This window comes from Esox lucius, chromosome 6 (genome assembly GCF_011004845.1).
Source record: "Esox lucius isolate fEsoLuc1 chromosome 6, fEsoLuc1.pri, whole genome shotgun sequence".
Classification (NCBI taxonomy): domain Eukaryota; kingdom Metazoa; phylum Chordata; class Actinopteri; order Esociformes; family Esocidae; genus Esox; species Esox lucius.
The window spans coordinates 9,951,467-9,964,113 of record NC_047574.1 but is presented as its reverse complement, the minus strand read 5'-3'; the positions used below and the strand labels follow the sequence as shown (position 1 = coordinate 9,964,113).

Below are 12,647 nucleotides of genomic sequence, written 5' to 3'. Positions count from 1 at the left end.
ACTCCTGTAGTACTGAACGGAGACAAGTATTTTCTGAGGTAAATCCAGTGTATGGTAACAGCTGTGACTGCCCCGGCTCCATATCTCCCGGGTCCTTCCCTTTTGGTTTCTGTCTCTTTTCCCTCAGCAGATGAGTGGGTAAGACCCTGGCGGCAGCATGTCCTGTGTCCTCATGCTACTTAACGGTGTGGTGAGTCCCCGGGCCTTGGACAGGTAGAGACCGTGTGGTATGATCTCCTGACATGTCTGTTCCTGCTCATGTGCCCACAGCCTCGAGAGAAAGGCCGGATGCGGTTCCACAGACTCCAGAATGTACAGATAGCACTGGACTACTTGAAGAGGCGACAGGTACAGAGGACCAGTCGCGTGTGGGAACTGTATGACACGAATTGTGTAGAGGAACTTCATCATTGTGCCTTAAATTGATCTTGTTTCCAGACACTTGAAATGCACTGCACTTACTCCTTTAGTAAAATGTGTTAACTTTGAAGATTTTCTTACCACAATAGCTTACTTATTGAAGGAACACCACATTTAGTGTGGTTGGCTATTAGCTCGTTAGTTTCTCTCTTGTGATATGAAGAGGAGGGAGGTCAGAGACATGGCGGTGTGATCTCTTTTGTAAATGGCTGACTCAGGCTGTACTGGATGTACCGCCTGAGTGATGATAAGTGCTTGTTTATTCAGTGGTATCCAACCCTCTCGTCAGGGACCTCAAGCCGTTCCGTGTATTTACTCTATTCCAGAGCTAGCACACCTGAATCAACTGGTCAGCTTGGAACATGAATTAGATGTACCTGTTCGGGGCTACAGCATTTGTAAGAGGTACCCTGAAGAGTGGCTTGGATACCTCTGGTTTACAGAATCTGGTTTACAGAATCAAACGTGAAAAGTACGACCATGTATGCATTCACTGCTGTGGAAATGAGTGTCTGACAAATTACCTGAATGTGTAGGCAGCCGACGGGGCTACGCCTCGCAGAATTTTTATTGTCTCAAATCGAAACACTACTGATACTTCACTCATTGGGGTCACTCTCAGGGAACAATATGGCTTTAATGTTGTGTGCAATAGCCTGGGGATGGCGTTCACACATCTGTGTTTCCATGCCTTCTTCAAATGGACTCATAGTAAGAGGACGTGATCGACTAATCTCCCAATAGTGGCAACGTCTCTGATGGCCCCTCCCCCACATCCACCGCCCTCAGGAAGTGATAGAGATGTGGAACAGTGCTATAGGCTCAGCTAGAGCCTGCCAGACATGATGTCACTGAAAGCAGCCCAAGACCTGAGACAAAGGATTCACAGATCATACAATTATGCCATTGTTTTAAATGACATACCCAGCCTATTCACACCTCATCCATATTCAGAAGCAGAAAAGTGACAGTTTCACATGTCCTTTGCCTCGCCCAATGACTGTTGTTGTAAGACTGGAAATGTATTGCAATGAGTAATAGAGGTGCCATTATTGTTGCAGTGATCACTTGGGAAGAATATGATATGTTACAGAAATGCTCTGCCCGTTCTTTTGCCAAATCTTGGAAAGGTTGATAGACTATTGACTTGTTTTTTTGAAAGCAAACCGAAACAGCAGAATTCAGTGAATAATCAAATAAAGAAGCATTCACTTAAGCACCTATGACCTATAATGTGTATCAGTGGAAGGCCCCTGTTTTAATGTCATGGCCGATTAAATTGAAGACTACAATACAAAGACATTGCATATAATATGATAAAAATGATTTTAATGCATAAAACCGCATAGTTTTTATTAAAATGACCACATGCTATTTCGACCTGACATTGATTTAATGCTTATGTACAGATACACATAAATGACCCTCAGTGCCCCCTTGTGGTGTGTAGCTGAGCAGCCAAGGCCAGAAAACAATGGCCACTGTGATTTATTGGCTCAACTTCAGTTGTTTTCAGAGGCGTGGAATGAACTAGAAAATTTCTGTTAAGGGGATTTCCAGTTGCCATTTATGAGCAAAGTACTGACTTACAAAATGCATATGTATGCCTATTTAAACCTTTTTAAAGAGGATATTAATGATCTATTACTGTGTGAGTGACATTCAATCATGATCAGATCCATTTGTATACACAGTGTAATCAATAAAACACTCAATCTGAATGGGTTTGGAAATGCAGATGTTTTGCAGAGATGACTACCTATATACATAGAAGTTGTCATTGATTCGGGAATCATGGATTTTGTCCGTCATGCTTGTAACTGATAATTCCTGCATATCAGATGCTTATAACAGTGCTCTGTTGTCCTCAGGTCAAGCTTGTCAACATCAGGAATGATGACATCACAGACGGAAATCCCAAATTGACACTGGGACTGATATGGACCATAATTCTGCACTTTCAGGTCAGATTCAATCTCAAATGCTGTGTATTTTCCGCGTCTATGAGTCCGTATCGTTGGTTGGTTGGTGGTATACATTGTTGATATTTGGTTTTCCTTAATGAATGTTCGTATGACATTGATATTTAGTTTTCGTTAGTGGATCATAATATGATATTTTGTTTTCCTCAGTGGATGGTCATATAGTATTGATATTTAGTTTTCCTCACTGGATGGTCAAATAATATTGATATTTAGTTTTCCTCACTGGATGGTCATATAGTATTGATATTTAGTTTTCCTCACTGGATGGTCATATAGTATTGATATTTAGTTTTCCTCACTGGATGGTCATATAATATTGATATTTAGTTTTCCTCACTGGATGGTCATATAGTATTGATATTTAGTTTTCCTCACTGGATGGTCATATAGTTTTGATATTTAGTTTTCCTCACTGGATGGTCATATAGTATTGATATTTAGTTTTCCTCACTGGATGGTCATATAGTATTGATATTTAGTTTTCCTCACTGGATGGTCATATAGTATTGATATTTAGTTTTCCTCACTGGATGGTCATATAGTATTGATATTTAGTTTTCCTCACTGGATGGTCATATAGTATTGATATTTAGTTTTCCTCACTGGATGGTCATATGATGTTGATATTTAGTTTTCCTCACTGGATGGTCATATAATATTGATATTTAGTTTCCCTCAGTGTAAGGTCATATGATATTGATATAAAGTTTTCCTCAGTGGATGGTGATATGATATCATGTCATTATTGTACATAAGAACCATATTCTTTTTACCTGATGCCGTCTAGGCAGAGAGCTCCAATACATTTTGTAAATAGTTTTCTTTTTTTGTTAGAATCTTTTGATTTTATTTGTGGTTTCAATAGGTATATAAGTATAGTTTAATTGTGGTTTACATTTGTTTCCTGCCTATGACAACATAGCTGGCTAACATCATAAGCTAGTCGGTTCCGTCTGCACTGATGGAAACTCCTCTTTGTACATCGATGTGAGAGTGTACCATTCAGTCGCACCCATCTTAGCGGGATACTTTGTTAGGCAGGTTGTCTGACACATAATTCGTTATATCCAGAAAACAATTTCCTTCCTTACGCAGCAAAGCATCCCAAAACATCACAATACCACCGCCATGCTTGACCTCTGACATGGGCCCAGTACACCGGAACCCCCCCCCCCATTCCACAGTACGGACCAAATCTCAGTGGTCAAGCATGTTCTGATGTGCTTCACTGTCTTGGCGTCTGGGAGATCAGTAGTGTGTCAGGGTTGTTAGTGAAACTGGATTTTGCATTTTTGTTGGGTTGATTTGTCTCGTTTTGACCCGTTGGTTAGGTGGTAGAGATTCCGCTGGAATCGCTGCTGCATCGTGGAACCATTGTATATGGCTATGGATTTCATACGGTTCAGGTCACAGGCACGACACCCTGTGATGCACCATTGATATGAGCCGGGAATGCATTCTGACTGGGCCCTGTGCCCCGTGGGAGGCTGTAGGAGAGTTCCTGAGCCTGCTACCGAGTGTCATGGCCCCTTGTCACCTGGCAAACGCCAGAAGTGAATATTATCATGTATTGATGAAGCTTGTGACATTGAAAAGCTTGTGTGATGCTTAAGCTAACAATTGTTCTGTATGTTTAGGCATAATACTGTCTGACTGTTGGTTCCATTGAAGCATATGAAGTGTCACTCTTTTTACAAAGCTGTTATACCTCCTTTGGCCAGAAGATGTCTAAGCAGTCAAACAGAATGTTGTGGTGTTATCTAAACTAGGCCCATTGCTAGGCTGTGCTGGTTTTTCTGCTGGAATGATCAGCTACTCTGGACATTGACGGGCTATTTTCCTGAGAGAGAGGGTCTCTTTCAAATTTGGCGGTTTCAGTTATAATATCTTCCAAGTGAAATCACCAGCTGACAATGACTGTGGGATGTGATGTTGTAATGGTGTGCTTAGTAAACTTGCTGGAGAGTTAGATAATGTACACTACCTCTTCAGATGTATGGGGAGCTAAATTGGTTTTAGGTATTATTACTAAAATGATGAAATGGTCATTATGTATTACTACTAAAATGGTGAAATGGTCATTATGTATTACTACTAAAATGGTGAAATGGTGGTGCTTTTGGTATTCCCCAAAACACTTCTAAAGTGTGTAATTTCCAGATGTTAGACTTGATCCCCCCTATCTCTGTATCTCATTTGCACTCTCTTTTCTCTCTCTGTTTTTCTCGGTCTCTGCTAAAGATTATTAATATCTCTGGCACAGTCAGTCTGCGGGCTTGACTTGGCCGGTTTACTTTAAAGGAGAGGAATGTTAGCAGTAGCTGGTCTTATGACTTCCTGACTGATAGAAAGTCAAAAAAAGCAAGCATTTACATTCTCGTCTGACTGCATATATTTCTCTGTGAATGTAGAATCGCTGCCCTACAGACAGAGAGCACAGTTGTAGCTTTCAGTTGCCCGCCTCAGCTTTTCTCCTGTCGCTCCTCTTTTGCATGAACATCCTAGACTCCTTCAGGTAAAAAAAAGGAAAAGACTGAATGTTTTGAAAGGGAGTAATTTGAGGTGGTTTTTGAAGAAGAGAAAAAAAATGACAATAATGTAAGAAAGTATTTAATAACGCTTGGGCTCATAAAGCATTCTGACAGGTAGCTTGGGTGATGAGTGCCTACACCTGCCCCTGTCACTCTGATGTTAGCCGCTGGGCATTTTTACATGCTATCAGCAATGTTCCTGTAGTTTCTTGATACTCCTGGGTTGCAGGGCACTGGTGGAGAAAACGTTGATCAGATCTTTGTCGAGTTTAAGCCTAGCTGGCAGGAACTCAGTGCGAAATAGCAATATATAGCAATGAACCAACTCCTGTTTTAATGCTGTGTTACAGTATTGGAAGTATTTTGTGGAGTAACAACTTGCCATTCACATTAGTTTGAGGAGCCTGCCACTCAGACATGGTTGTGCAATGACATCGTGTTTCTTTTCTGTACAGCAAATTCAAATGGCAGAATTTTGACTTAACTTGGGCGAATGATGCGTCTCACCATAGAGAGCTGGCACTTTCAAAATTACACAGACTGTCCAGAGGATGGAGCTGTGATAAGTGATTGAAAAGGCTACATTTGCATGGTCATGATTTTCTCCCTGTTTGACAAAAGGCCCTGAAAAATAGTAATAAAGGACACAAAAGCCTCAGCAGCCTATGAAGTCCACCATGATGGACTTTCTGCCATTTGGAACTTTGACGATCATTCAGCTCTGGATGTAACAACATATCATAAACCACATTTTGTACAGATGTTCCAAACAGTTTCAAGTCTCAACATACGCCAGAGTATTCATATATCGACCACACGATGGCTCTGTAACGGGCATGTTTACAAACAGTGATCACATTTGACGCACATCTTCTGGGGTCTTGGTAATCCACGTGATCTTTCAGTGACAACTGGGGTAAAGTTTCTCAGTCACTGTCATGTGAACAGTTATAGTGAGGCCTGAACACACTCTTGATTATTGCTGATCCGGTTGTTCTTGCTGTGTTGTCTGCCTGATAGTAAAGGTCACCAGTCCCGTCATCTCTCTCAGTATCGTGGTTGCCGGGTAGGCGCACAAAAACAAATCACAAAGCTCACTGACAGAAACCAATCTGTGGAAGCTTTGGAGCTGCCGTCCTTGTGCTATGTTTAGTACGAATAACAAGATGTGCCACAGAACAAATTCTGAACAAAAGCATGACGTTTGGTGTTTCACGAGTGTCTAAACAAACTGGACTTGTAAGGCTAGCATTATCTATCAAACCTCTAATGTAAATGAAAGTTGGGATTTGTTTTTATAAAAAGTCATAGTCATGTTTTGATATGCATTTCCAAATGTTTCTTTATAGCCTATATGATATAAATGTTTTCTTATGAAAACTGACTAAAGGTGGTTGTCTGCAATGTGTGTACTGTTTTTAAATGTTTCATGAATCAAGCCATGGGAATTCATGTCAGTAAACAGGTTATAGTACATTTTGGTCTATAGATTGCCTGAACCATGACAATTGTAAAATCCACATCCACACACACTCTCAAACTCCCATAGAGTACATGCAATTCAATAAAAGTCAATATAAACTTTAAGTCTCTCCTAAAAGTTTTCTCACTTTCTCTGATCTTAAACATGGTCAGTCTTAATAATTTTCAGTGGGTACTGTTGCCTGGAGCCATATACAAGTGCTGGTCATAAAATTTGAATATCATCAAAAAGTTGATTTATTTCAGTAATTCCATTCAAAAAGTGAAAGTTGTATAATGTATACATTCATTCCACACAGACTGATATATTACATTTATTTTTTATTTTAATTTCGTTGATTATAACTGACAACTAATGAAAACCCCAAATTCAGTATCTCAGAAAATTTGAATATTCTGAATAGGTTCAATATTGAAGACACCTGGTGCCACACTCTGATCAGCTAATTAACTCAAAACACCTGCAAAGGCCTTTAAATGGTTTCTCACTCTAGTTCTGTAGGCAACACAATCATGGGGAAGACTGCTGACTTGACAGCTGTCCAAAAGACGACCATTGACACCTTGCACAAGGAGGGCAAGACACAAAAGGTCATTGCTAAAGAGGCTGGCTGTTCACAGAGCTCTGTGTCCAAGCACATTAATAGAGAAGAGAAGGGAAGGAAAAGATGTGGTAGTAAAAAGTGTACAAGCAATAGGGATAACCGCACCCTGGAGAGGATTGTGAAACAAAACCCATTCAAAAATGTGGGGCAGTCTCAAAGAGTGGACTGCAGCTGGAGTCAGTGCTTCAAGAACCACCACGCACAGACGTATGCAAGACATGGTTTTCAGCTGTCGGATTCCTTGTGTCAAGCCACTCTTGAACAAGACACAGCGTCAGAAGCGTCTCGCCTGGGCTAAAGACAAAAAGGACTGGACCGCTGCAGAATTATATTCTCTGATGAAAGTACATTTTGCATTTCCTATGGAAATCAAGGTCCCAGAGTCTGGAGGAAGAGAGGAGAGGCACACAATCCACGTTGCTTGAAGTCAAGTGTAAAGTTTCCACAGTCAGTGATGGTTTGGAGATGCAGATTTCATTTTCCAACAGGACTTGGCACCTGCCTACAGTGCCAAAGCTACCAATACCTGGTTTAAGGACCATGGTATCCCTGTTCTTAGTTGGCCAGCAAACTCGCCTGACCTTAACCCTATAGAAAATATATGGGGTATTGTGAAGAGGAAGATGCGATACACCAGACCCAACAATGCAGAAGAGCTGAAGACCACTATCAGAGCAACCTGGGCTCTCATAACACCTGAGCAGTGCCACAGACTGATCGACTCCATGCCACGCCGCATTGCTGCAGTAATGCTCATACTTTTCATGTTCATACTTTTCAGTTGGCCAACATTTCTAAAAATCCTTTTTTTGTGTTGGTCTTAAGTAATATTCAAATTTTCTGAGATACTGAATTTGGGGTTTTCATTAGTTGTCAGTTATAATCATCAAAATTAAAAGAAATAAATACTCAAAATATATCAGTCTGTGTGTAATGAATGTATACATTATACAAGTTTCACTTTTTGAATGGAATTACTGAAATAAATCAACTTTTTGATGATATTCAAATTTAATGACCAGCACCTGTATGTGTACAAGTAACATCTCAAGAAGTCCACGCAGTCTTACGGATACACACCAATGTATTATAAACTAAATTCATTGCAGACCGGGAGTCAACATTTTCTTTCCCAGGTCTTAAACCTGTTCAAACTGCCCAGAGATATCTCACTTTAAAAAGTTAATTTTAAACCAAAGACAAGTAATTTTGTTTACTTTTCCTGTACTTTTCCTATACCCAAATTCTTACAATGTGCAATCAAGACATTCTTAAAAAATCTACCTTGCCTGAGCTCACAGGTGCACATCCCGCCATAATTGGCTAGCGCCAGGCAACCGTATTCAACTCTCCGCAGAAGCCTTCCACTAATCCCCCACTAATGTTACACATCTCCAACACGGATGTGGCACGATGCAGTCTGTTATTTTAATAGAATCTAGACCTCTTTCTCTCTTTACTCCATCGTCCCTATTCTGCCTCAGTCGTCTTGGGATCAAACAGGAAGATGAAAACCGAGACATTTGTAGGGAGCGCTGGCTGAAAAGGTAACAGGTATTATGTCATGACGACAAAAAGGCTGAGATGAGTCGGCAAAATATAAGCCTATATTCTAAGAATATTATTCAAACAACACATTAATTTATTATGAAAATTAACTCTACATAGGAACTAGATTTGGTTTGAAAGTGACAATAGGCTGCTTTTTTGTTATGCAGTCCAGTTGTTTTGTCTTTAAGCAGAATCCTATACAGTTTTCGTTGCTGCAGGCTGATTATATTCTGCAGGACCCAGCAGACTGTAACCTTCAGGTGAAATGTTACTGCCGTCAGATCAGCGTCAGAGCCTGATGGGACAGTTATTTTTAGTAGCACTATGATTCTACTGTTTCAATGAACACCGATCCTTAGGCCTTGACTCATGTGTCTGTCAAATTTGGTTGACCGTATACCATGAAAGCACATGCTTTATATATACAGCTCCGGAAAAAATGAAGAGACCTCTGCTCCATTTTCTTTCCTTTCCAAAAAATTCCAAAAGGAAGGTTTTGAGTGAGGATCAGAAGGGTTAAAATTCAGAGACCACTGCAAATTGAACGCTTCTGTTCCTCACTCAAAACTTTCCTTTTCAACTTTTTTAGAAAGGATAGAAAAAGCAGTGGTCTCTTTTTTTCTGGAGCTGTATATATATATATATATATATATATATATAGATATAGATATAGATATAGATATAGATATCTATATCTATATCTATATCTATATCTATATCTATATCTATATCTATATCTATATCTATATCTATAGATATAGATATAGATATAGATATAGATATAGATATAGATATAGATATAGATATAGATATAGATATAGATTATTTTATTTGCTGGTTAATAAACAGAACAACATACAGTAGCCTTCACCTTGGTGGGAACCGGTGACCATTCAGACAGTAGTAGGATGCCCTAACCACTAAGCCACCTCCTTCATGGACCATACGTATCACATAATTGCATACAAACGTATCGTCACTTGTTCCATAGGTTACACATGAGTCACATCCTGGGTAAAATGTGCACTGTGTCTGCCCCCAGTCGAACTGGACGGCAGTGGTCTAGATAATGGTGTTTGTTTAAACCACTGCACACAGGCCCCACCTCTGGCTTTCCCATTGTATACGGTCTGATACATAGGCAAAGTGAAAGCGCTTTGTTAGCTGTGCGTCTGCTTTTGTTGACCCATGCCGGGCCTGTTATTTTTAAAGCCCCTAAGATAGGTCCGGATTCTCTCTGCTTGGTACGGCCCATCAGGGGCAGGCCAACTTGCTGAGCAAAGTTTTCCCATACGATGTAATCATCACGACTATCAGCTGGCATAGCAGATTACCGACAGCCAGCTGATCCTGCCCTGTTCCTCTCCCTCCTTGCCACCCCCGTCCCTCTCAGACAGGCAGCCTCGTCACAGTTTGGGAAACATTACTCCTGGAGGCGTTCTGGATGTGCCCGTGTTTACACTTTCTGCCCGAAACAGAAACCGGGGCTTTTGGCTCTCTCTATCAGCTGTTAGCCAGAGTGTGGTACGTGGCTGTGCTTTTATGGTACTTCTTTTGGATTAGCACTGGGAAAAATGTTCAAAGGTCAGACCGAGAGAGGATTCCTCTGAGCAGAGTCAAGAACGGAAGAGAGGAGTGACGGAAGGAAGTGCCTGGGACATCTCAGTCCTCGCGGGTATCAGCGACAGACAGACTCTCTTTCCCGGGCCAGCCCAGCTCTGTACGGAGGGGAGGGGTGTGTGGGCCTGCTGCCGGCTCTCTGCCACCGCTTCCTCTCCGCCCTCTTGGAGGAAATCCACTGCTGCCTCTCAGAAGAACAACTGAGCCCCGCGTCGCGTTTAGTCCCGCTGGCGGAATATTCCGTTGGGGGAAAAAAAAAAGCAGCGAAAGGATAATAAAGGCCGTTTATTGAACGCATGACGGAAAGTCATGGGCAATGTGTGTGGCTGTGTGCGGGGGCCCAAGGAGGAATGCTATGTGGACCCCACCAAAGCTCCGCTCAGCCCGGGGCCCGGAGAACTCCGCGGCCGTCACTACTTCCAGCGGAAGAAGAAGAGGAAATCGGGGGAGTTTCAGCGTCCGGAATCCCTCCGGAGCCGAGGGGGAGAGGGGGCCCGGATTGAGGAGGATGTTCCCAGCGTGGCGGAGGTTGAGCGTGGAGCGCACGGGGGCGTCAGGGAGAGCCAAGCAGGGATAGAGAGAGCACTGGAGGGGGACGCCTCCAGACCTCGGCACCAAAGTGTCAGCGAGCGGGTGTATGTCGGACTAGTCCCCAAAGTTCCTCTTGGGGAGAAGTTGGGGTTGCGATCCGGACACGTTCCTGCACACCAGACGGAGAGCGGGGCGAAGCTCCACGGCGTCATCAAGACCTCCAGGAGTATCGCTTCTAAGGACGGGCTGCTGGAAAAGAGGCTTCTGAATAGGCAGCTGAGGCGGGCAGTGACATTTGGAGCTGTGGAGCATATGCTGCGCACCCTGAGAGGGGACGGCGGGAGGTCGTTGAACGTTAAAGGGCTCCCTCAAATCATATGCAGCACTCAAGTGCGCAAGAAGAGGAAGAGGGCCCTTACCTGCTCAGGTGTAGCGTTCCCCCATACCTATTATTTGCAGCCTCCGCAGGCACCGGCCAAATGTACATCCGCCCAAAATGAGGTAAACCAAGTGCGGGCTATTCACAGCCAGACAGTATGTGTGGACCAGTTTGTCAAATGCTACTTTATCAGTTTGTGTCTTGGTCGGTTTGCTCTTATATGAATACAGATTCTCTGTTATTTAGTATCTTATCTTAGTGACAGACATGAATGGTCAGGGCTTTTGTGTGTTTTCATTCTCATGTGATGTGTTGTTCCATTGCAGTGTTGTTGCATGGAGACAGTGTTTGAGTTAAGTGTGATTTGGCTACACTTAACAATCTTTCCGTGTTGTGTGTTGGCAGACCATTAGGCACCATGTGTGTCTAAAACCTTTCAGAAAGCACAGTGGGTTGTGACATGAAGCATCAAAAAAGTATATTTTCTTTTTAGGAACTCAGTCCTTCTTTTGAGAGGTAGAATATATCTACTAAATTTCAAATTTGTTTTACATAAAACAGTTTTCCTATTATAATGTGTTTGTACATAGACAGTTTTCCTATTACAGAATGTCAGTCCCTGACAGTCACTCAATTGCTGTAGCCATGCCAACAACATTTATATGTTTAGATGGCCTAGATCATGGATGAATGCCAACCAGGCACGCTCACAGGAATATCAAATTGATATGGCACAGCATTTAGACAGGAAAGAATGCGGCTCATATTGTGTAACATTCCCTTTGAGTTAAACATTATCAACTCTTCCAATGTAGATAGCCGGTTTATGGTAACAATAAGGCACCCTAAGGTGTGTGGTTTATGGGTAATATATCACAGCCAGGTTATGCATCCAAGCACCCTTCATTACGTTGGATAGAGGAGAAGCCCTTAGCGGAGTATATTGGCAATATAAACTACCACACTCCTCGGGCTGGGTTTCTTCTGCTGCAATGCAGAGCGTTAATATACAGCATACAAAGCCACAAGACATAGTCTCAGAGTTAATTACAAAGTATATTACAAAGTAGTTACAATAGCTAACATGTTTTGCTGGTTTTCATTCTCCTGCCAAGTATAACTATTACAGACAGCTATAATTTGGAAAGGTGATTGTCTTTGATTCTCATTGAAATGTTGAAGTTACTTATTATTCACAACTTGGGCTGTAAAAGTGTTGTGTGTATAAGACTAGTTCACATAGCTTCCATATGGTGAATACATTCTACCCATAGCTTCTTTCAATAAAGTGCTGCTCTCATAATGCTTTCTCACTGATTGTGAAAGTGTAAGTAGGTCAGCGATTCCTGGTGAAACACGAAACCTGACAACATAGCAGCAGGGGTTCAAAGGTCACTTCCTGACATCAAGGTCAAATGTTGTTCTTCCAGCTCAAGATCATAGAGATGGTTTGAGGACTTAACTGGAAGAAAACATGTCGTAGTATGGAAAGATACTTCAGTAAATCTGACGTTTTTACTTTATTTTGTTTGTCTCACCCAAA

General features: G+C 41.9%; 1 protein-coding gene across 27 annotated transcripts in view; it reads left to right on the top strand.

The window, feature by feature from the left end:
• dst (dystonin) overlaps positions 1–12,647 on the top strand; it is a 143,473-nt gene that overhangs the window by 43,622 nt on the left and 87,204 nt on the right. For 26 of the 27 annotated variants that reach the window (XM_029120388.2, XM_029120385.2, XM_029120382.2 and 23 more), the window contains 2 exons: positions 271–348; positions 2,292–2,384. In XM_029120388.2, coding sequence (XP_028976221.2) covers positions 271–348; positions 2,292–2,384 — 171 coding nt within the window. Of the gene's footprint in view, positions 1–270; positions 349–2,291; positions 2,385–9,424; positions 11,227–12,647 lie in introns of those variants that run through there. The other variant, XM_029120383.2, reaches the window with a different exon arrangement.